The sequence below is a fragment of the Bos taurus genome, chromosome 12 (genome assembly GCF_002263795.3).
Source record: "Bos taurus isolate L1 Dominette 01449 registration number 42190680 breed Hereford chromosome 12, ARS-UCD2.0, whole genome shotgun sequence".
In the NCBI taxonomy this organism is placed as follows: Eukaryota; Metazoa; Chordata; class Mammalia; order Artiodactyla; family Bovidae; genus Bos; species Bos taurus.
The window spans coordinates 11,476,046-11,501,838 of NC_037339.1; the positions used below are offsets into that span (position 1 = coordinate 11,476,046).

At 38.3% G+C, this 25,793-nt stretch overlaps 1 protein-coding gene across 10 annotated transcripts in view; it reads left to right on the forward strand.

Annotated features, from left to right (window-relative positions):
* The first annotated feature begins 2,874 nt into the window (after positions 1-2,874).
* NAA16 (N-alpha-acetyltransferase 16, NatA auxiliary subunit) overlaps positions 2,875-25,793 on the forward strand; it is a 63,879-nt gene continuing 40,960 nt past the window's right edge. For 5 of the 10 annotated variants that reach the window (XM_059892094.1, XM_059892095.1, XM_059892096.1 and 2 more), the window contains exons 1-8: positions 2,899-3,207; positions 7,308-7,392; positions 9,041-9,145; positions 11,307-11,464; positions 13,622-13,756; positions 19,609-19,762; positions 22,673-22,792; positions 25,272-25,367. In XM_059892094.1, coding sequence (XP_059748077.1) covers positions 3,154-3,207; positions 7,308-7,392; positions 9,041-9,145; positions 11,307-11,464; positions 13,622-13,756; positions 19,609-19,762; positions 22,673-22,792; positions 25,272-25,367 — 907 coding nt within the window. In that variant the 5' untranslated portion in view covers positions 2,899-3,153. Of the gene's footprint in view, positions 3,208-7,307; positions 7,402-9,040; positions 9,146-11,306; positions 11,465-13,621; positions 13,757-19,608; positions 19,763-22,672; positions 22,793-25,271; positions 25,368-25,793 lie in introns of those variants that run through there. The other 5 variants (NM_001103100.2, XM_059892090.1, XM_059892091.1 and 2 more) reach the window with 5 other exon arrangements.

Below are 25,793 nucleotides of genomic sequence, written 5' to 3' on the forward strand. Positions count from 1 at the left end.
TCCTCTGTTGTCCCCTTCTTCTCCCGCCTTCAATTTTTTCCAGCATCACGGTCTTTTCCGGTGAGTCAGTTCTTCGCATCAGGTGGCCAAAGTATTGGAGTTTCAGCTTCAATATCAGTCCTTTCAATGAATATTCAGGACTGATCTCATTTAGGATGGACTGGTTGGATCTCCTTGCAGTCCAAGGGACTCTCAAGACTCTTCTCCAACACCATAGTTCAAAACCATCAATTTTTCGGTGCTTAGCTTTCTTCACAGTCCAACTTTCACATCCATACACGACCACTGGAAAAACCATAGCCTTGACTAGACGGACCTTTGTTGGCAAAGTAATGTCTCTGCTTTTTAATATGTTGTCTGGGTTGGTCATAGCTTTTCTTCCAAGGAGCAAGTGCCTTTTAATTTCATGGCTGCAGTCACCATCTGCAGTGATTTTGGGCCCCCCAAAATTAAAGTTTGTCACTGTTTCCCCATTTCCCATGAAGTAATGGGACCAGATGCCATGATCTTTGTTTTCTGAATGTTGAGCTTTAAGCCAACTTTTTCACTCTCCTCTTTCATCTTCATCAAGAGGCTCTTTAGCTCTTTTTCACTCTCTACCATAAGGGTGGTGTCATCTGCATATCTGAGGTTATTGATATTTCTCCCAGCAATCTTGATTCCAGCTTGTGCTTCATCCAGCCCGGCATTTCGCATGATGTACTCTGCATATAAGTTAAATAAGCAGGGTGACAATATACAGCCTTGATGTACTCCTTTTCCTATTTGGAACCAGTCTATTGTTCCATGTCCAGTTCTAACTGTTGCTTCCTGACCTGCATACAGATTTCTCAAGAGGCAGGACAGGTGTTCTGGTATTCCCATCTCTTGAAGAATTTTCCACAGTTTGCTATGATCCATACAATCAAAGGCTTTGGCATAGTCAATAAAGAATAGATGTTTTTCTGGAACTCTCTTGCTTTTTTGATGATCCAGCACAGGTTGGCAATTTGATCTCTGATTCCTCTGCCTTTTCTAAAATCAGCTTGAACATCTGAAGTTCACGGTTCACATACTGTTGAAGCCTGGCTTGGAGAATTTTGAGCATTACTTTACTAGCGTGTGAGATGAGTGCAATTGTGTGGTAGTTTGAGCATTCTTTGGCATTTCCTTTCTTTGGGATTGGAATGAAAACTGACCTTTTCCAGTCCTGTGGCCACTGCTGAATTTTCCATATTTGCTGGCACATTGAACAGGACTTGAACATAGTGCAGCATATTGCAGCACTTGAACAGCATCATCTTTAGGATTTGAAATAGCCCAACTGGAATTCCATCACCTCCACTAGCTTTGTTCATAGTGATCCTTCATAAGGCCTACTTGACTTCACATTCCAGGATGTCTGGCTCCAGGTGAGTGATCACACCATCGTGATTATCTGGGTCATGAAGATCTTTTTTGTACAGTTCTTCTGTGTATTCTTGCCACCTCTTAATATCTTCTGCTTCTGTTTGGTGCATACCATTTCTGTCCTTTATTGTGCCCATCTTTGCATGAAATGTTCCCTAGTATCTTTAGTTTTCTTGAAGAGACCTCTAGTCTTTCCCATTCTATTGTTTTCCTCTATTTCTTTACATTGATCACTGAGGAAAGCTTTCTTATCTCTCCTTGCTCTTCCTTCAAACTCTGCATTCAAATGGGTATATCTGTCCTTTTCTCCTTCGCTTGGAGAAAACTTGGCCTTGGAGTACAGAATGAAGCCCGGCAAAGGCTAATATAGTTTTGCCAAGAGAATGTACTGGTCATAGCAAACACCCTCTTCCAACAATAGGAGAAGCCTCTACACATGGACATCATCAGATGGTCAACACTGAAATCAGATTGATTATATTCTTTGCAGCCAAAGATAGAGAAGCTCTATACACTCAGCAAAAACAAGACCGCGAGCTGACTGTGGCTCAAATCATGAACTCCTTATTGCCAAATTCATGCTTAAATTGAGGAAAGTAGGGAAAACCACTAGACCATTCAGGTATGACCCAAATCAAACCACTAACAATTATACAGTGGAACTGAGAAATAGATGTAAGGGACTAGATCTGATAAGACAGAGTGCCTGAAGAACCACAGATGGAGGTTCATGACATTGTACAGGAGATAGGGATCACGACCATCCCAAGAAAAAGAAACGCAAAAAAGCAAAATGGCTCTCTGAGCAGGCCTTACAAATAGCTGTGAAAAGAAGAGAAGTGAAAAGCAAAGGAGAAAAGGAAAGATATATTTCTGTCATTACGGTGCGTTTTATAAATGGCAGAAAAACACCCCAGAGTTGGAAGACCCTGGGTTTGAATCTTGTGTCTTCCATTATCATAGGCATTGTACAAAGAATGAGCTAAGGAGAAAGTCTAGGTAGACCTGGAGAATCAATGGCCTCCATGACACCACCATAATTCTCACTGACAGTGTTAGGTGTTCTATACTGTTGAGAATATTTTTCTTCGACATTTCAAACGTGCTTTCACATCAGCCCATTTCAAGTCCTGTCCAATAACCTCATTTACGTTGTATTTGTTTGGTCTACACAGAAAAGGCTTGTCTTCAAGTCAGTCGAGGGGGAAAAAGACGGAAAACAAGTTCGTCCTACACCAAAATACTTACTGAGTCGAGTGCTGTTTAAATTCCTCACTGGACAGGAAAACACACACACACACACACAAAACACAAACGGACTCTGATATAAGGCCCAAAGCCTCACAGGCAGAGCACAACACAAGCCAGCGGCCTGTGACGCTGCGCCAGCGCGGGACTCCTAAGGCATGCCGTGGGGGCAGGTGCCTGAGGAGACCGCCTCACACAAGCCCCGCTGGTCCTTACCGCGGGCGCATGCGCGCGCCGCCACGCTCGAGGGGGGCGGGCCTCGACTGCCATTTTGCCGTGCGCGGGACTCGCGCCGCGGGTCCCAGGCTTGGGCTTGCGGCCGCGGCTTTCTGTCCAGACCGTCTTCCTCTTTCCTCTGTCAGCCCCGGCCAACGGCCCTACCCGGCCCGCCCAGCCCCAGCTCTCGGCCAATGAGCTGATCCGGGGCTCGCAGCCCGACTCTCAGCCGCGGCTTGCCCTGGTGCCTGTCCCGCAAGGCTGTGCGCGGGGGGCACCCAGCCTGCCCCGCCGGCCGCCATGCCCAACGTGCAGCTGCCACCCAAGGAGAACAACCTCTTCAAACGCATCTTGGTGAGTGGCCGCGGACCGCGCAGCTGGCAGCCCCGGGCTCGACGCGGCGCCCCCCCTCGGGTTCTTTGTTTTTGTGGAATCCCGCACGCCCGCCTCGCCGGGCTGCCTCCCCGCTGTCGTCTCTCTCTCTCTCTGGACAGTCCTTCCCGGAACTTCCCGCTGCAGTCACTCTGGGCCTGAGCGCGGGGCTCGGCCCACGCGTGCTGCGGCGCCTGGCGGCCAGCCTCGCCGCCTCCTCGCCCCTCGTCTTCCGCGGTTACCTTTTGCCGTCACCCAGGTGTGCTGGTTCTCTGCTCGGTGTGGAATCTGTTGCACAGCGCGCGCTGACACCCGTGAAGGAGGGAGCGATTCTCTGGCGGGGTGGAATCTGGTTTATGCCGGTTCCCGGGAGCTAAAACTTCGGACGAAGACCGACCCTCCCTTTGGTAGAGAGGTTTGTCTTCCTTTGGTGCTCAGTGTTTACCCTCTGGGAAGTCAGTGACTGGGGCTGCCATTTTTAAGTTATAAATTCGAGCATAACTGTTGATTGCTTTTAAAAAAAAAAGTGTTATTTTTACTTTTAATTGTAGAATAATTGCTTTATAATGTTGTGTTGGTTTCTCTTATGTAGCAACGTAAATCAGTCATAAATATGCCCCCTCCTTCTTCAACCTCTGCCCGCCGCCCAGTCCCACCACTCTGGGTTGTCACAGGGAACTTGGATTGCGTTTAACTCGTACAGGCCCTGCGATGAGCTAAGTGATGAAAGCTTCTTGGGGTAGGTTGGCGTTGCACTTAAGGGAGCATTCACTTTGTTTCCTAGCAGAAAGAAACCTGGGAAGCAACGTGGAAAATGCGGTGAAAATGTTAAATCTTAATTTTATATGGTGCTTAGTGTTGAGCTGAAACTCCAATACTTTGGCCACCTGATGCGAAGAGCTGACTCATTTGAAAAGACTCTGATGCTGGGAAAGATTGAAGGCAGGAGGAGAAGGGGATGACAGAGGATGAGATGGTTGAATGGCATCACCGACTCTATGGACATGAAGTGAAGTGAAGTCGCTCAGTCGTGTCTGACTCTTTGCGACCTCATGGACTGTAGCCTACCGGGCTCCTCCGTCCATGGGATTTTCCAGGCAAGAGTACTGGAGTGGGGTGCCATTTCCTTCTCCAGGGGAACTTCCCGACCCAGGGATCGAACCCGGGTCTCCCACATTGTAGGCAGACGCTTGAGTTTGAGTAAACTCAGGGAGTTGGTGAGGGACAGGGAGGCCTGGCTTGCTGCAGTCCATGGGGTCACAAAGAGTCAGACACGACTGAGCAGCTGAACTGAATTAGTAGTGTTGAGCAAATAATGCGAAATGAGTGTAAAAACCTAATTGTGGCAGAATGCTTCTTTCGACTTTGCCTTTATTTTATCTTTATTTTACTTTCGTTTTTCTTATATCCTTTTATTTTTCGCAATGTGGATTGGAGAAGGGAATTTTTTGCCCCTTTCGGGTGAGCTGGTTTGTTATTGTTATTTTTTTCGTTTAAGGAAGCTGAAACATGTCAATGAAAAATCATCTATATAAATTGCTAGTTGGGTTTCAGGATATTTGCATTGTACATGAAAGATGACAGAACGCTTTTTTTGTCTATGGATATTTTCAAATTCAAATCACGTTATCAGGAGCATAATGAAAAGCAGCTAATTTATTATATTCTAGTAAAAAAAAGTTAAAACCGTTGCAGAGTTCACTTTATCCCCGCCCCCCCGCCCCCAAATTGGGAAATGCTGAGCATTTTTTCTGAGTATGTAGTTTTTTAATAAGCTTACATGACTTTAGGAACATGCTGCAAAATGAATTATTTTGTCATCTCAAATTGCAGTAAGTGTGGGTAAAACTTGGCTGTGACAAATTCCATAGTTTTCAGAAGCCTATCATAGAATTATTTTTTTAGTTTGATTGTGGACCAGAGTGCTTTGCCACAAACAGTAACTTTTAAATGTTAATTTTCATTATATTTAAACATCCATACAAGTTTACCAGGTTGCTTATCAACATAGTTTGCATGACTTGTTCCTGCCTATCTTATTTCCCCAAACTGGCTGTTAGCATTTTGTTGAATTTTGGAACTACTCCATGCCCTCTTTTACAGAGGAGACAATCAAATCCAGGAATAGTAAATGACAGTCTAAGGTTCTCTGACTGGTTAGTAGCCAAGTTGAAACTACAATCTGTTTTTTCTACTAAGTATATATTCTTTATTGAACTTAGTAAGACTTTCCTATAACCTGAGTACTTGGGTACTGGAGATGACTACCTGGGTTTGAATTGTGGCTCTGACACCAGCTATGTAGACTCAGTAACTATGCCTCAGTTTCCATCTAAATGGAGATTACATGTATCCCATAGTCTTTAAAGAGTAAATGAGAAAAGCACCTGTCACATAGTAAATGCTTCCAGGAAGTGTTAACTATTATTATTCCTGTTGTTGATAGTATGATATTATTACTTCCAGATCACTTGGTAAGGCAGAAAAAAACATTGTATTTCTCTTTTTCCTCTTCCCCAGTGGTTCCTTCTGCTTGTTTTTTTCTTCTTGTCTTTGTCAGATGAACTCCTGTGACTAGATTCAGATTGTTATTTTTTTTAATTTTTATGTTAAAATATTTTTGGAATGGATAATATACTAGCATGATTCAAAATTCAAAGTTTTCCTGTCCTGTCTCCCCAACCACTAAGGTCTCTCCCCCAGAGGCCATCAATAAGCCTCAAAGACTTTTTTTCTATGAATACTTTTCTGTTTCCCCTCCAGATGCCACCCCTGTTGGCAAGAATTAATCTCTTTCTTCTCATTTGCTGGTCCTGCTTTGTTTTGAACTTAGAAGATTGTACACATTGACTGTGTTGAGCAGTGCTTATTTGTCTAGAATCTGAGGATGCAGCCATGTTTAAAACAGGCAGGATCCCTGTTCTCATGGAGCCTACAGTATGATGGGAAAGACAGACACTAAGTAAAAACAAATAATAATGTCAGGAAATGATAGCACTGTGTAGAAAATAGAACAGTACGGTAGAGTGTGTATGTGTGTGTGGAGGGGTACAGTAAGAGGCTGGCGGTGTTTGAGTGGTCGGGTAGATGATGTGGAAAACTCGATCATCAGCCATGGGAAAGTCTGGGGAAGAACAACATTTCAGAGGGTAGAAAGAGCACATGTGCAGAGGCCTTGAAGTGGGGATGAGCTTGGCATGCTGAGTACTAGGGAAAATAACCTATAACCACAAGTGAGAGGTTGAGTTAAAGATAAGGTGTTCTCATGGTTAATGACTGTGGAGGCCAGGCATGGTTACTTAGCCTGGCTGGTGACATTTAGGAATAAAGAGGTTGCTTACATTTGTGTTAGAGTAATTGATGGAAAGACCATGGTCTTTGAAGTCAACCCAGAGTTTGCAACTAGGCTGACCCACTTATAAACAAATTTAATGAACTTTTAAGTTTCTGCATCTGTGAAGTGGAGATGATGACACCTACCTTAAGGAGTTGTCATGAGTCATAACAAGTTTTGTACAGACACACATTAGTTGCTCAATAAATAGCAGGATTTTTTTGTGTATATGCTTTGGTTCCATTCTTGAAGTGGCAAAGGCTTTTAATGCTGTTTCTAGTATTTTTCTTTGTGATCACATGTTTTTGCTTTTGGATTTTGAATAAGAAAGCTATAGCAGTGTATTGATTGACAATAAGGGGTTTTTAAAAAAGTGTCTTTATTTTCAAATATGTATTTATTTGGCTGCACCAGGTTTTAGTTGCAGCGTGCGCACTCTCAGTTGCGGCCTGTGGGCTCAAGTTCCCTGACCAGGGGTTGAACCTGGGCTTCTGCTTTGGGAGTCTTAGCCTCTGGACCACCAGGGAAGTCCCAATTTTTTATTTTCTGTAAAAATGAAAATACTCAGATACCAGTAAGTAACAGAGGTACACTTCATGTTATAAGTGATATAAGTTGGTATAAAACCTTTCCATCACATATGTTTTAAACCTAATTTTGAATCTTGAATTTAGAATTTATATAATGCAATGAAAAGTTATTTCCATGTGTATTCATTTTGTATAATAATTTTTCTTTTCTTTTTCAGAAATGTTATGAACAGAAGCAATACAAAAATGGCCTCAAATTTTGCAAGATGATTCTTTCAAATCCGAAATTTGCTGAACATGGAGGTATCACCTGTGAGAGTCCTTTGAGAAAATCTAATTCCACAATCAGATGGAAAGGATTTCTAACCGTGAAAGAAGAATACTTCCCACTTTGCATGACCTCTTAGAGTCCATACATGTTTAACTTTTTAAATTATGCCTCATATCATTATTATTCTAGATTATTTCCTTCAGTATAATGCTTAGATATATTTATAGACTTTACTTTTATTAATAGATGAGAAATCGTTGATCTGTTGGTAAATAAGAGGCATATACCTCTACTTTTATAGACCTGATTTCATTTGTTGCTTTGAGTAGGACTTATCCTTTGATTTCTTATGTATAAAATTAGGACAATATTTGCAACACCAAAGTAGAATGAAGATACAATCAAATGCATTTTATTTTTTGGTAGATGTATTGTTAATATATCTGCTGATCTTCATATGTAAATAGGATACTACTGATTTACATTTGGATTATCTTGGTTCTTTAGTACTGATATCAGTTAGGTCTGTATTTTCTTGTCTGATCCTTTTTCACTGGTGACCAGTGCTTGGTAAAAGGATGAATCAGGTTGGACATGTAAGTTATGGTCCTATAGCCAAGGAAAGCCCACTGGGTCTCTGAATATTAGACTTGAGTAATTCTCGAGACCATCTTAGCCTGGCCCTACTCAGTTTCTAATAATGCTTAAAGCATTCTTTGAAGAAAGTGGGAAGAAGTCTTTTGTTTCATAGCATTTTAGAAATTAAAGCTTATTTTCAAGCTATTTAGCAATAGAGTAGTGTTAGTCACTCAGTGGTGTCCGACTCTTTGTGAGCCTATGGCCTGGAGCCCGCCGGGCACCTCTGTCCATGGGATTCTCCAGGCCTTTATCCAAATGGGAGCTTCTGGGGAAGTTCATTATGTCAAAACAGATAAAATAAGATGTTTGATCATAGGAGCCTGAACTGCTGGATCACCGTATTCTGAAAACCAGAGTCCATAGAGATCATCTTGAAAACCATTTATCTTTTGTAATTCGGTCTTGTGGATTATTGAGAGAATTATTTCATTCTATATACTCTTCCATTAACTACCTTAAACATATTCTTGGGTTAGTTACCACTCACACAGTCCAGTGTTGTGCTTTTCAACTGCAAACTGATGTTAACTAGCCTAAGTGAGTGGACTTTGTTGGAATAAACTTACAACCAAAAATGAAGTCTGGTCCAGTATTGAGTAGGTGACTTTTAAATTGTGTACATCACTTTAAGGTAGATTGAGTGATTTTGTGGAGTATAAATCAGATTGTTAGATTCTTAGTAGAATTGACTTCAGGTGAAAGGTGAGGTCGGCTGCAGTAGATTTAACTCAACAGGACTCAGGACCCTGCTGTGTTACCTTTTTTCAGCAGAATAATCTTAACTTCCTTTATAGAGTCTTCAGGAAGGCAGAAAGCTTTTTACCAACTCAGTTCCAGCCTAAGGAATTTCAGAAAAGGATAGGGCTAAACTTTAAGCAGATACATAAATATATTTTTACTTTTTATTTGGAGAGAAGTTCTTCTAACTATAGGTTTAAAGAATGGATATTGTACCTGTTGGTAGATCTCATATATTACAATATTGCTAAGAGAATAATTTGAATCTTTCATGGGTAAATACAGGTTGAAAATGTTTTTCAGAGACTTTGGCTATGAAAGGATTAACATTGAACTGTTTAGGAAAAAAAGAAGAAGCATATGAATTCGTTCGTAAAGGACTCCGTAACAATGTGAAGAGTCATGTCTGTATCCTTTTGTAGTAGTTGAGTAGTTTTAATTTTCATTTATTGTTTTCTGTTTACTAGTTTTTCTAACTCAAAAAACTTCTGTGGAAAAATTTTAAGCTGTAAGAAAGAGTGAGTTTAATGAAGTCTGTGTACCTATTGTCCAGCTTCAGTATTATCAGCGTTTTTAATATTAGTTTCATCTGTTCCCTACCCTTTGTTTTTTGTTTATTGGAAGATTTTAAGAGGAATCCCTATGCACTGTATATTTACTGCAGTTGTACTTAGTGTAAGAGAAAAGTAATTTTGATAATTGCATGTGTGTGTGTGTGTGTGTGCGTGCACGTGCGCACTCACTCAGTCATGTGCGCCTCTTTGTGACCCCATGAACTGTAGCCTGCCAGGCTCCTCTGTCCTTGGGGATTTTCCAGGCAAGGATACTGGAGTGGGTTGCCATTTTCTTCTCCAGGGGATATTCCTGAGCCAGGGATCGAACCCGCATCTCCTGTGTCTCCTAAATTGGCAGCCGGATTCTTTAATGCTGCGCCACTTGGGAAGCCAACTTTGATAATTATATGTGACTTAAAACCCATTGTTTTTTTCATATACATCCATAAACAGAGTGATAGTTTCCCCATTCCGAATGACTTACCTGTATAGTAAACTTTGTGTTCCTTAAAAGTTCCTTAAACTTTGCTTTAGAAATCTTAGATGAACATTCAGAAGGAACCTGTAAGATAGATTTTATTTAGTATAACTATCATATTGATTCTTCAACTTGGTTTCTGCTGCACAAGGACTTAGCTGTTACTTCACTGGATACTTACCACTACCCCAGTGTGTAAGAAAACAAAAATATTCTTTAGGGATGATCATTGAAACTATTTTAATTTATGTTTTGCTTGTCTGTATACTTACTCAGAATTCGCGTATTGCCCTTTTATGTTAATGTTTTGCATTTAAATCATCTAGCTCTTGACCAGTATTGAACATCAGTAGTCTTAATGTTGTTTTCTACATATTTAGCTTAGGGTTCTCTCAGAATACTAAATACTTATTTCTTTATCCCAGTGCTTACCCCAGAGTGAAGAGAAAGGGTGTGTAAGTGTGATACATTTTGTAGCTCCAAGATATACTAAGACTTTAATTTATATTAAATAAAAACTTACTTTTTTTTGTGGTCTTTAATCACTGTTGCTGCTGCTGCTGCTAAGTCACTTCAGTTGTGTCCGACTCTGCGACCCCATAGACAGCAGCCCACCAGACTCCCCTGTCCCTGGGATTCTCCAGGCAAGAACACTGGAGTGGGTTGCCATTTCCTTCTCCAATGCATGAAAGTGAAAACTGAAAGGGAAGTCGCTCAGTCGTGTCTGACTCTTAGTGACCCCATGGACTACAGCCTACCAGGCTCCTCCATCTTTAATCACTAGTGAATTAAAACATGTTTTGTAGTTGATTGAATGAATATATACTTGTTTTAAAAGATAATTGCAATTTTTGTGTATATTCTGTTTTAATACACAGTGTTTGATATTAAGAGCATGTTGAGATGCTGGCATAGGAAAGTGAAGGACTTGGGGTAGGGAATGTGAAGAATTCCTACCAGTAATTTCTAAGGTTACTTAAAAAATTCTATGAAAAATTTCAGACATGTCCAAAAATAGACTAGAATAATGAAACCCTATATGCCTATCACCTGGCTTCAGTAATTTAACAACTGTCAATCAGGGCTGATCTGGTTTCATCTTTTATCATCTCACTATCATCCCCCTTTTGGGAGAGGGCAATGGCACCCCACTCCAGTACTCTTGCCTGGAAAATCCCATGGACAGAGGAGCCTGGTAGGCTGCAGTCCATGGGGTCGCTAAGAGTCAGGCACGACTGAGCGACTTCACTTTCACTTTTCACTTTCATGCATTGGAGAAGGAAATGGCAGTCTACTCCAGTGTTCTTGCCTGGAGAATCCCAGGGACGGGAGAACCTGGTGGGCTGCCGTCTATGGGGTCGCACAGAGTCGGGCACGACTGAAGTGACTTAGCAGTAGCAGTATCATCCCCCTCTTACTCAAGTCATTCTAAGGTAAATCCCAAACAAAATACGGTTTTGTTAAGGTAAGCTTTCTGTTAAATATGTAGCATAGTATATTCTAGTATCTGTGAATGTCTGTTTCCTTAACTTAATAGGTTGGCATGTATATGGACTCTTGCAGCGTTCTGATAAGAGATATGATGAAGCTATTAAATGTTACAGAAATGCCCTCAAGTTAGATAAAGATAATCTGCAAATTTTGAGGGATCTCTCTCTGTTGCAGATCCAAATGAGAGACCTTGAAGGTTATCGAGTAAGTATTTTAGTCTTAAGTGTACATGTTTTTGCGATAGCTATAACTTAAAAGCATGTGAATTCAGAATGAGGTAAACTTAACATCATGTAGACTTGATCGTTAATTGCATTCTATAGTAGAAGGGGGAAGTTACTTGGGATCTCCCCTCCAGTGATAGTTGCAGAATTGCATAAATTGATCAAAAAGGGTAACTGGTTTATTCATTTAATGCTTTTTATTATAAAAGCTAGAGTATCTCCTATGTCCTAATATTGTACCATATTCTTTGTGGGCTTGATATTTACAAATTTGGCAAACAGCTTTTATAATAGAAATCTAAATGTAGAGATTGACTAGCTTGCTTTATTATGGGTTAGAAAATACAAGATATCGTGAGAAGGATTGCCATACATGTAGTCCCAGACCATTATTGTCAACTCTACTGGGCATCTACAGGTGCTTACCCCACTTAGTATCCTAATTCAAAATGTTCAAAATGGAATTCTCCCCCTTTCTCATGGGAAGGAGGCTACCGAGACTTAATAGTTCTCTTTAGGTAAGTCTTCTTTCATTATCTTTTTTCCTTTTGCCCTTCTACTGCTCTGTAAGTCCTTCTACCCTATACTTAGACTTTTGCAGAAGTTTCAAGGGTTCTGCTGAACTTAATAATGGCACCAATTAATTCATCAAGGTTATGTGATTTTTTTTTTTTGGTTAGGACTTAGCAGGCTAAGTTTGGTGAGAGTTCAAATCATTTATCTTTAGGAATAAAGAACAGTATTTGCGGGAGACTGGTTGCTAGGAGGGGTTGTGAAATAAATAAAGATAAAAGAGCTGGTGGTTAGAAGTGAAAGACTCCAGGAACTAGAGGTACTGGTGGTATCTAGGAACAAGGGTGGGAAGGTCCCAAGTGAGAGTTTTGATAGCAAAGGAGCTGTAGCCAGAGTGAGATACCTGAATTTATGATTTCTGGGCGGCAGTAAGGTCTAGGGTGTAGTAGTGGGAGTAGGTCCCTGAAACAGGGTGGAGATCATTAAAGAGGAGGAAATCTTGGCTCCAAGAAGAAAAGTTATTGGATGGTTAGTGTTGCATTTGCCCAGGATAATGGCAGGATTTGACAGAGAGATGAAAACTGAGGCAGACTTTAATGAAGTAGGGGGATGACAGAGAAATAACAATGGAAATAAGGGGTGAGATTGTTAAGAGCCTAATGCGGTATTCCTAGAAGGAACGACACTTAGATGTGAATATTGTCTCAATTGTTTTGTCAAAGATACCTCTTTTAAAGAAAGATCTAATCATGGTTCTCCTCATGGCCTATAGCGTAGATGGCCAGCACACGTTCCAGTGGCAGTCATAGAAGCTAAACATTACATTTTTAAAACTCATTGCAGCTAGGGTTTTTCATGAGACCCTGTTCTTCTAGGCAGTTACACTTGCTTAAAACCTGGAGACATATATGAACTACGAGGAAGCTGGAGCTGTGTAGGGAAGTTAGATTTTGTGCTGGTCTGAAGCTTTTGTGCTGGTCTTGATTCTTCCTGGCAACCAGGTGGAATTTCTGGCGTTTTCTTCCTAATGTCATAAATACTGAGCTGTCTTAAGAGTAGCAGCGGTGGTGTTTTCTGCTAGAAAAGTCCAGTCGGGTGTTTGAGTGTTTTCTCTGGTTCTGTCCAGCCTGTCTGTGGGCCTGTTATAACAATGTAAGTAGGTCTTAATTTTATATCATAATTTAATATGCAGAAAACTGTTGTCATTAAAAGCGATCTTATTCTCTCTCTTAAGGTGTTCAGTTACCAGAAAACATTCTTGTTATATACAGTTAATTTTATAAGGCAGCCCAACAGCATTGACTCCAAGGACAGCTTTTCAGTGACAGTCTTTCAGTGAGCGTTATGGAGTATTCTAGAGTTTAAGTTTAGATGAGGAACATAGAAAGTATTGGGTGGGCCAAGAAGTTCAATCTAGGTTTTCTGTACCATCTTCCAGAAAATCCTGGATGAATTTTTTTTGTCCACCTCAGTATTTTTGTTTTATTCTGGAGTTCAGTGATACTTGTTCATTCAGTTCATTAGAAAGGAATTAAAGGTATGTTGTCTTAAAACTGATGGATTATATTTTAGTGAAACTTAAGACAGTGAAGAGAATTTAAAAGATTTTTTTTTTATTTTTAAGGAGACAAGATATCAGCTTCTTCAGTTGCGCCCGACACAACGTGCTTCCTGGATTGGCTATGCCGTGGCACACCATCTACTGAAAGACTATGAGATGGCACTGAAACTGCTCGAAGAATTTAGACAGACTCAGCAAGTAAGACGTTTGTTTCAACATGTCCTTCCTCTACAAGCTAAAATGGTTGACTGCTATATTGCCTCCACCCCTCAAGGATCTTTGGGAAAATTGAAAATTTTTTTAAATAATTGGAGAAAGTTATAATGTAGAATTCTTTTATTTTGGCCATGCCATGCATCATGTGGGGTCCTAGTTCCCTGACCAGGGATTGAACCTATATGCCTTCTGCAATGGAAGTGCAGAGTCCAAACCACTGGACTTCTAGGCATTCCCAATATAAAAATGTTTTTATGCTATAATTTCAATAATATTCAAATGAATAAAGAAAAGAATACATGAAACTGAAAATAGTTTTGTGACTGTGGGAATTTCTTTAATATATATTGCTTTATATTTTATATAAACATGATAATAAATACATTTTACTGTGCATAGTAAAAAATAGAAAAATGAAAAAAATATAAAACAGTAAAATAGTAAAAAAAAATAGTAAAAATGCGAAAAATATAGTGTGTGTCCCAAGAGAAATTAAAAAGATGTTAGCATTTTGCAATAATTGCTCCAGATTTAATTATTTTTTAAAGAACTAAAATGTTCCAGAAAAGCCAGAATCCTCCCATGTCCCTCCCTAGAGGTAGCCACTATTGTGAATTTGGTATAGATCATTTCTAGTCATGTTTACCTTATGTATTAAGTCCATGAAAGTTGCAAACCGTTATTTTGTATATTTAAAATTTTACAGAAATGATACTCAGTTTTTAAAATCCAACATTCCTAGAGGTACATCTGTGTTGATACATGTAGGGCTAGTTTATCCATTTTAAACCACTGTTTGGTGTTCCATAGCTACACTGTTTTGTGTCTATTAAAAATTAGTGCTATGGTGAATATTCTTTTCTGCTGTTTCATTAGCCATATTTGTGAGTTCCTGTTCAATTTATACCTAAAACTGGAATTGCAGAGTTGCAGATCTGTGTCTTCAGTTTTCCCCATTTGAAGTACTTGTACTCATTTATATGCCCACTAGCAAGGTTTGATGGTTATTATTTGCCTGTGTCCTTCCTGGACGGACATACTTACTGTTAGCTTTTCTTAGTCTTCTTGACTAATAGTTTTTCCAGTCTTCTACATGTGAAGAAGTGTATCTCATTGTTCTTTTAATTTGTGTTTCTTTATTAGTGAGGGATACTGGGATAAGAGATATTAAGCCGTACTCTTCTTTTGATGTCTGTGTCTGGCTTCAAGGCATGAGTTGGGAAGTATTTTTTGCAGGATGGTATTAGTTCTTAGGTGAACATCTGGTAATACTCACCTGTGATGGCATCTGGTCCTGGGCTTTCCTTTATGGAAAGATTATTGGTAATTATGATTTACTTTTTATTTGATATTGGTCTGTTCCGATTTTCTGTTTCTTCTTGAGTCAGTTTCAGCAGCTTGTGCTTTTTGAGAGTCAGTCCATTTCATCTAGGTGATCTAATTTGTTGGCATACCACTTTGCCTAACAGTCCCTTATAATCCTTTTTATTTTTGTAGAGTATGTGGTAATGGTCTTCCTTTTATTCTCAATTTTAGTAGCCTTCTTTCTTTCTCGGTCATTCCCACTAAAGACTTGTCGATTTGTTCATCTTGTAGTATTGTTAAATTTCTCTGTGTTGGTGTATGCCTTAGCATCAGCCAGGCAGTTTACCCATGACTTCATGGCAAATAGATGGGGAAACAGTGGAAGCAGTGACAGACTTTATTTTTTTGGGCTCTAAAATCACTGCAGATGTGACTGTAGCCATGAAATTAAGACACTTGCTCCTTGGAAGAAAAGTTATGAGCAACCTAGACAGCATATTAAAAAGCAGAGACATTACTTTGCCAACAAAAGTCCATCTAGTCAAAGCTACGGTTTTTCCAGTAGTCATGTGTGGATGTGACAGTTTAACTATAAAGAAAGCTGAACACCGAAGAATTGATGCTTTTGAGCTGTGGTGTTGGAGAAGACTCTTGAGAGTCCCTTGAACTGCAAGCAGATCCAACTAGTCCATCCTAAAGGAGATCAGTCCTGAATATTCCTTGGAAGGACTGATGCTAAAGCTGAAACTCCAATACTTTGGCTACCTGATGCGAAGAGCTGACTCATTTGAAAAGATCCTGATGCTGGGAAAGATTGAGGGCAGGAGGAGAAGGGGATGACAGAGGATGAGATATTGGGTGGCATCACCAACTCAATGGACATGGGTTTGCATGGACTCCGGGAGTTGGTGATGGGCAGGGAGGCCTGGCGTTCTGTGGGTCATGGGGTCACAAAGAGTTGGACATGACTGAGCAACTGAACTGAAGGCAGTTTACAACTCTGCCTTAACTTTGACCTCTTACTTGTGCAGTCTCAAGGTCAGCAGAACTGTCTCGGGTAATTCTTGAACCTGCGTATAGCTCTGTATGTGTGTGACTTCAGTGCCCCCTATGGACGTCACATTGCCCAGCTATTCCTTTAAGGCTTTTGTGTAGTCTGTTGTCTGCCCTGACTGTTACCCATCTTTCAGGCACTGTAAAAGTAAAACACATGCCTCTAATCGCTTTTCTTTTTTCTTTCTTTTTGGCTGCACTGAGTCTTCATTGCTGTGCCCGGGCATTCTCTGGTTGTGGCGAACGCGGGCGACTCTAGTTGCGGTGTGTGGGATTCTCATTGCAGTGGCTTCTCTTGTGGAGCTTTAGGGTACGTGGGCTCAGGAGTCATAGTTGATGGGCTTAGTTTGCTCTGCGGCTTGTGGAATCTTCTGGACCAAGGGTCAAACCTGTGTCCCCTGTATTGGCAGAGGGGTTCTTAACCACTGGACCACTAGGAAAGGCCCCTTGTGATCAGTTTTGTTGAGCACTTAGGCTCTCTCCCTTTCCCCCTGAGGCTTTTTTTGCTCTGGGCACACTCTGAGTTAGGCTTGTATTTGGAGGCTTGCAGTGAACCAGGAGATAGGTCAGTTAATTACAGTTCTTGGGAAGGAAGCTTTGAAAGAGCCCCAGCTTCATTCTTTTCTCACTGGTGACTGTCAAACTGCTATGGGAATACAAGCTTATTTCTCAAGGCTGCTGTGTAGCTGGAGAGCTTTGGATAGGACTAGTGAAGTGAATGAAGTCACTCAGTCATGTCTGACGCTTTGCGACCCCATGGACTGTAGCCTACCGGGCTCCTCCGTCCTTGGGATTTTCTAGGCAAAAATACTGGAGTGGGTTGCCATTTCCTTCTCCAGGGGATCTCCCCGACCCAGGGATTGAACCCTGGTCTCCCGCATTGTAGTCAGACACTGTCTGAGCCACCAGGGATAGGACTAAGGCAAGTTATAATGACATAAAACTCACTGGTCTTCTTAAGATCTAGCTTTTTTTCTTCAGTAATTGCTCCCCAGATAGCTGTAAGTGATATTCATTCAGTTGTGTCCAACTTTGCAACACCATGGATTGTGCCCCACAAAGCTTCTCTGTCCATGGAATTTTCTAGGCAGGAATACTGAAATGGGTTGCCATTTCCTTCTCCAGGGGATGTTTCTGACCCAGGGATCGCCCTGGGTCTCCTGCGTTGCAAGTGGAGTCTTTGCCGTGTGAGCCCTCAGGGAAGCGTTTGGTTAATTTTCAGAGTTCTGAATAGCGTGATTCTGACAGTTTTTACCTGTTCTTTCCTTTCTCATATGGAGAGGTGAATCTTTAGAGTTCTTTGCCATTTCTCCTGACATCACCCTCTGTATCTTCTTAATGAAAACTTTTTCTTTTGACACATTACCCAAAACATGATGGGTTTGATAGCCAAAGTAATTTTACCTGCTAGAATGGTGGATGTTTTTTCTCTTCTCATTTATCCAGTAATTCTAATTACAGAGTTTTCATGGTAACTGTCCTCTATGCTAACCTTTCTGTCCCTGCCTTGTGGTCCAGAGCCTGGTCCAGAGAAGACATGGAAGAACAGAGCTCTCCATATGTTAACATTAGGGAATATACTTAGACCTCTTTTGGAAACTTCAAATAAAGACAATCATAATGTAGTGTTTCGTCATTAGAGTCTTTTATTTAGAATACTTTTGAGTTCACCGGTGTTAGAGCATGTAGTATTAGTGGTTAATTCCTTTTTAGTGCTATATACTATTTCATTTTGGAGATGCACCACACTTTGTTTATCCATTCAACAATTGATGGACATGTATGTAGTTTTTACTTTTAGCTATGCATAGTGCTGCTGTGAACATTTGTGTATAAGTTTGTGTGTGGACATATATTTTTATTTCTTTTGGGTAGATACTTAGGAATGAAATTACTTGGTTCTATGGTAAGTATATATTTATCTTTTCCATAAACTGTTCAGTTGTTTTTCTAAGTGACTGGACCATTTTACATTCCTACTAGCAATGTGTGAGAATTTCAATTTCTACCCATCCTTATACCTGTTACTGTTCAATTTTTTGATGATAGTCTCCTAGTGGGTATGTAGTAATATTTGTTTTGATTGTATCTGCATTTTTCCAGAAATTAATGATACTGAGTATTTTATCATGTTACTTACTAGTAACATGATAACTAGTAACTACTTACTAGTAACATATCTTACTAGTCACTTATATTTCTTCTTTGATAAGATGTCTGTTCAACTCTTTGCCCATTTTTTAGTTGGGTTATTTGTTAATAATTTCTTTTATATTCTCAGTACAAGCTCCTTATCAGATATATCATTCGAAAATATTTTCTTCTAGTCTGTAATTTGTTTTTTCATGCTATTAATGATGTCTTTTGAAGAGGAAAAGTTTATAATTTTGAAATCCAGTTTACTAACTTTTTTCTTATACAAATAGTCATGAAGACTTTTTTCCTATTCTGAGATTTCTTGTATAGTTTTAGTGCTCACATTTAGGTCCGTGATCCATTTTGAGTTAATTTTTGTATATGGTATGAGATATGTGTCTAAGGTTACTTTTTTGCATATGGATATTTTATTGTTCCACTATCACTGTTGAAAAGACTACCCTGTCTTATTGGCACATCTGTCGAAAATTGATTGACCAGGTTATAAAGGCTTATTTCTGAAGCTTGTATTCTGTTCCATTGATCTTTATGTCTGCCCTTATGCCATTACCAACCACATTGTCTCTATTGATGTAGCTTTATAATATGTTTGAAATTTGAAGTCTTCCTACTTTGTTTTTCTTTTTATGATTCTGCTGGTACATGCAGGGTTCCTTCGGTTTCCATTTGAACCTTTGGGTCAGCTTGTCGGTTTCTGAAACCTTACTAAGAGTTTGATAGGGATTGCATTGCATTTTTAGATCAACGTGGGAGAAAAAATACTGAGTCAAAAAATATTAAGTATTACGATCCATGTACATGGAATGAAATGTCTGTTGATGTATTTAGGTCTTTAATTTCTCTTTGAATGTTTTGTACTCTTTGGTATGAGTCTTGTTTCTTAAATATATTCCTGAATGTTCTTTATAGTGCTGTTGTGAGTGAAATTATTTTAATTTTTTGGGGGCTGGGATTATTTGTTGCTGGTATAGAGAGATATAGTTGATTCTCATATATTGGTCTTGTATTCTGTCACTTTGCTAAAGTGATTTTCTAGTAGGTTTCTTTTTTGGAAGATTCTTTAGGATTTTAATCCCGTTATTTTACTTTTCTTTGGTAATAGGATATGCTGATCTCTTCCTTTTGCAGAAATCCCCATCCCTTCATTTGTTTTAAAGAATATATTAATCTTTGCTGTTGATCACTCTTCTATGTGTAATTGCTTGTAGGTTGCTTTTTAAAGTCTGTGTGAATGACATTCCTGAGAAGTCAGTTAAAGATCTGTAACTGCTTTATGTTATTATATAAATAAGATTATTTGTTTTGTTTTGTTTTTCCAGGTTCCTCCCAGCAAAATAGACTATGAATACAGTGAACTGATACTGTACCAGAATCAAGTGATGAGGGAGGCAGATCTGTTTCAGGAATCTTTGGAACATATAGAAACATATGAGAAACAAATATGTGATAAACTTTTGGTGGAAGAAATTAAAGGTTAGTTGAATTGCTTTTTCTTTTTTTAAAAAATGGTCTCAATTAAAGATGAGAATAGAAGCTGTATTTGGGCTTCCCTGGTGGTTCATACAGTAAAGAATCTGCCTGCAGAGGGTGTGATCCCTGGGTCAGGGAGCATCTCCTGAAGAAGGAGATAACAACCTACTCAAGTATTCTCACAAGTATCCTACAGCCTACTCAAGGATTCTGTGAAATTCCATGGACAGAGGAGCCTGGCAGTTGCAAAGATACAGGACTTACTAACACTTTCACTTTCATGTCCTAACACTTAAGTGAGACTATATATCAGGCAGTGTTCTAAACAGTTCTATTATTAAACCATTATTAATTAATGTAATCCTCATAACAACCTTATGATGTAGTTGTTATATCCATTTTAGAGATCAGGAACTGAGGAACAGAGAGGTTAAGTGACTTGCCCAGAGTCACACAGCCAATTAGGCTTAGTAGTGCAGGATTTGAATGCAGGGATTTTGACACCAGATTCCATTTTCTAAAGTAGTGTGTTATACTGCCTTCATATTCATCTCCTCTCCCAATTCTTACCTTCATATGTAGTAAAATGAGATTAGTAAATGGTGACACTGGGATCATCATGAAAGCAACATTCATTTATTTTCATTATGGGCTAATAAGACAGAATCCTGAGAAATAGTTTGTTAAAAGGGTTATTCAACAAAGTCAAACATTTTCTTTTTTATATTTAACTTTGCTGATCAGTTACCCATTTCCTGAGGAATATTGTATAGACTGTCCATTTAAATTACAAATTAGTTTAAAACTAAAATCTCATATAGTTGCAGGACTTCTAAAGCTTAATAAAAATACTTGCCAAGATTTATTTAGTCTTTCACAGTAGTAATTGCTCAACTGGCTTAATTTCTTGGAATATTTTATCACTTCTAACACGGGTGTTATTTCCCCTTTTTGTATTTGAAGAAACTAGAAGAGGTTAGCCTTTTAGGAGTTAATTTCTAAACATACCTTTCTGATTTCAGAGCCTTTACTTTGTGTGTGTGTTTGCTTTGCTTTAAATAGACTTTATTGTTTAGAGCAGTTCTAGGTGCGTAGACACTGAGTGGAAGACACAAAGGTTTCCCATGCGCCCTCTGTCCTCACACGCGCGCAGACTCCTCCCTGCTGCGGGCCTGTAGTCTGTATTTGGGTTCACTCTTGGTGTTGCACACCTTCTAGGGTTTAAAAAATGTGTAATGACATGTATCTACCATTGTAGTATCATACGGGATAGTTTCACTGCCGTAAAAATCCTGTGTTCTACCTGTTTGTTTCTCCTTGCCTCCAGCCCTTGGCAATCCAAAATCCTTTTCCTGTCTCCTTACTTGTACCTTTTACAGTATGTGTTAGAGATGGAATCATAGTACGTAGCTTTTTTATAATTGGAGAAGGAAATGGCAACCCACTCCAGTGTTCTTGCCTGGAGAATCCCAGGGACAGAGGAGCCTAGTGGGCTGCCATCTGTGGGGTCGCACAGAGTCAGATATGACTGAAGCGACATAGCAGCAGCAGCAGCCGCCTTTTTATATTGGCTTTTTTCACTTAGCAGTATCCTTTTAAGGTTCCTTCGTGCCATTTTTTGAGTCCTTTTAACTGCTCTCCTCTACTCCTGCGGAGGAATGGGGCACAGTCACAGGTTTTTTTTTGTTGTTGTTTTTGTTTTCCTTTTCCTTAAATTGAAGTATAGTTGACATACTATTTATAGTTTTAAGTAGAAGATGCTTATTTGTATTCACTTTGTATCAAGTACTGTGTTGACCATTTTAAGTGCATTATTTCAGTTGATGATCATAAAAATAGACTGATACAGTTGATATTTTGCAAGCAAGGAAATGGGAATTGAAAGTTTTATAAGTTACTCAGGGTTCCAAAGCTAGAAAGTGGTAAAATTCATAATTATACCTGTTAATCTTTTTTTAAATTAGAGGATAGTTACTTTTGTTGTATGTAAGCATAAATTGGTGACTGGTGTACATACGTCCCCTCCCCCCTTGAACCGCTCTCCCACTCCTGTTAGTCTTATTCTAGAGATTGAGTAATATATAATACATGTAAATAGCAAAATAATACGTATAATAACCACTATAATATGATGATGATAAAAGCTGAAATAGTATGTATGACTGAAGACATTTCAAAGGGTTGTTTGAAACAGATTCTTCAGGAAGTGGGAAAGCTTAGTGTTAGAAAGTTGAGGTATATTCTTTTTCGAGATTCTCCCCATTGTCTTGATTAGATTTGCTTTTATCTGAGAAGTTGAGATGCCCTTTCCCATTCCCATTTGCAATTTATATGGCTTAGTTAAAGGAACGGAGTGTTAGAGATGACTCTCAGGTGAACTTGTTTTGTGTAGTTTCTTGCTCTGAAATAATATTTAGTGTTATTGTTTTGTGAGTTAAACTTCTCCGATTTTAGTGACCTGGAAAGGACACTAAGAGAATTAAATGGAGAATTGTTTAGCACAAAAATTGGTAAGGAAAAGTACATTGAAAATCTTGCAGTAGGAAGGTAGAGATATTTCATTGGAATTATTTACCAATCTGTAAATAGGGTGTCTTTAGTTATCTTAAAGGGTGTATAAAAATGTACAAAATAGCAAAAATTTTTACTAATTAATATCATATTTGGGGTGTGGGAGGGAGCCAGAAATGAATGTTAATAGAATATGTAAATGAAGGTTCATTTCTGAAGGCAAACTCTGAATTAATCTTTAGTTATTTAAACTACAATGGCAACAAACCCTGAAGGGAAGCACACAAAATTCTGTCTTTCATAAATATCTACTATACTAATAATGGTTAGTGAAAACCTCTGGGCTCAGAAAGGTATTTAATGTTTAAGTAAAATGAATGTGACATTTAAACTTAATTTTAGGGGAAATGCTGTTGAAAGTGGGGCGATTAAAAGAAGCGAGTGAAGTATTCAAAAACTTGATTGATCGGAATGCAGAAAATTGGTGTTATTATGAAGGCTTGGAAAAAGCTCTGCAACTTAGTATGTAATGATTTTTCTCCTACCTTCTCTTAACTAGTGTTTGAAGTATAGTAAAAAAAGTAGTAAAATATAAAGTTATAGTCATATTTGAGGATGTATATTTTTAACATTAGCATTTATTTTTCCATTTGGGAAAGCTGCAGGTTAAACATGGGAGTGAAAATGAATTCAGATATTTAAAATATTTCAGTGATAAACACTTACAGATAATTTTAGGTTTATTCATCCCAATTGTCAATTACCAATTTAGGTGACTAGAATGGTGGGGAAGAAAATGGGCATTCCCTTTCTGGGAAATGCTATAATTATTAAATATTTTTAAACAATTAGAGGACTGTTACTCTCAATCTCTTAAGCATAAGAATTGGACCAAAGCAAGGTTGTTGAGAGTATGTTGTACACTGCATCAGCATAAAAACTATCGTTTTACTTTCAAACTAGGCTAATTTGTGCCGAATATGAATACATATTTTGAAATTTGATAACCTTGACTTCTTTCAGAATCTAGAATATTATTCTAAACTTTCCCTAGTATTTTCATAATTAAGTATTTTTAGGAGCAGTTAGTACTGCCAAAATTATATTTACTCATGGGTAAGTATTTGGCTGAAATAATTATGAAACTAGTATGAAATAATTATGAAACTCAAAGGTATTGAAATAGCAAAATTTTTAAATCCAAAAAATATGGTAAATAGGTACCTATCCATATTTACAGTAGGAAGAAATTTGAGAAAAAATTTATTTTTAGTTATCCTAATTACCTGTATGCTTAAATCCAAGTTTCGTGTTTGTATTTAAAATGTAATATCACAAATTACTAAAACATTTCCTTACGTAATTGTTTTTGAGAAAATAATGAAAATTAAAATATTGGTTAGATTAGTAATCTCTTTTTAAAAAAAAGGGACAAAGTCGTGTCGGAAGGTTAGAAGTGTGAGATAACTGATTTTTCTTTAAACTACCAGGTACTGACGTTCATTAATAACTGTTTTAGTAAAATGAATGTATTGTGTTCCATTTGCCAGGATCCATGCTCACTATAAAATACATTGATTATGAAACTAATTCCATTATTGTTCTCGGTTCCTTAGAACCTTTTCTCCCCCATGGTAAGTTCTGGAGCTCCAACATGTGACTTCACAAAGGACATTGAAGTGGGTTGGTCTTGATTTAACTACGTTTATAAGACTTGTTTTATCTGAGCTAGTGGGAAATTTGTTTTTGTACTCAGCTTGTTTCATTTCCCAGGATTAGGCATAAATATGAGAACTGCATTTTAGAATTTTGCAATAACCTTCTTGTAAATATTAGTATAAGGATCCTTAATATTTCCTGAAGTTCCCAGATCATTAACAGAGTGTGAGAATAATTTTTCTCATATCCCACTTTCAAAAACTCAACCACTTTGGAGCTCCGAAACATACTATTGGAGGAAGGAAGGAGTCTAAATAAAACCAGACTTGACTTTTTAAAGTTCTGTGTTTATAATCTTGGTACTGAACACTACATTTACTGTGGAGATACCTTGACTGCTTGCACCAACGGTTATTCTTACAATAATTACGTATGTGTGGTCTGAATTAAAATCCACCTAGAACCTTATAGTTTAAAAACGAGTTTGTTTGCTTTTTCTTGATGTTTGCTGTAAATATCTTATCGCTCATATTAAATAGTCTTTCTGTAGATTATGCAGGATAGTATTTTAGAGTAATAAACTAGACCTAGAACCTATTCTTCAGATTGTTACTTTAGTTTACTTATAGATACTGTGTTTGGTACTATAAAATTAGGTTGGTCTCGAGAGGGAAGATACAACTTTCTGTTAGAAGTACATTTTATATCATAATACTTGGGTGAAGTAATTGCCACTTTCAAAAGTCTGTACTTTTTCTTGGGCACCTGGACAGGGACATGAACTGATGGAGTTCTTTATTATACAGTTTCATTGAAGATTTTAAGTGTCAAAGTGACCCTAGAAACTTAATTCTTATCTTTTAAGATATTGCAGTCATAACCCTAAAACTGTTGCTTCTTTAAGCTTATCTCTAGGTGCTATAGACTTCTGTTGGATTTATATGGGTTATATTAGGTTAGAGGATTTATGTAAGGTATGTTCTAAAGGAACATTTTTTTTTTCTGTGGATTGTGCATGCAGGAATGTAAGAGGGGTATGTTGCTTCTGTGAGTGTTGTGTGTATATGATTTGAGTTGGATGTAGAATCTGTTGTGACAGGTTTTGGATTTCTCTGACTTTGAATTTAAAATGATCATTTACTGGTTATATTATTTCACTACCACCGAGTTTTTAATGTGATTCCTACAAAAAGAGAAGTTTTAATATTGATCATGAGATTTTTAATTTATAACATACTTTTTTTAAAGTTTATTAGTTTTTATCCTAGATAAAAGTTTTAAAGTTTTTATCATAGATAATAGTTCTGATGCTTTGAATCTCACACATATTTACTGATAATAGGCACTTTAGAAGAGAGACTTCAAATTTATGAAGACATTAGTAAGCAGCACCCCAGAGCAATTTCACCTAGAAGATTACCTTTGAATCTTGCCCCAGGTAATATTAGGATATCTTTTGTAACACTAATCATTACTTGTTCAAATTACTCAACGCCAATCACATTTTAAAAACTTGTTTCTGGAAGAGAGCACACCAGTCTTAGGGGTGGGAGTCATCAGTTATTAATTTGTTATATATATGTTGTTAAGAGTATTTATGTTGGTTTAGCTTTATGTTGATTTTAAGTGTCAGAAGTTATCTATATAAAATGGTTTTTCTTATGTGACTTTAAAAACTAAAAACCATATTTAGAAGGTAAATTAAATTCCATAGAACTGATGAAAAATTATATGTGAGGTATTGTGATTTAAGTGGTAAAAGTTTTGAAGTTCTAGATTTTCTTTTTTAGGACATAAATTCAGAGAGTTGTGAATTCTTTGTTCCTGCCACAGTGTTTAAGAATGTCATCAATCCTGTGCAGGG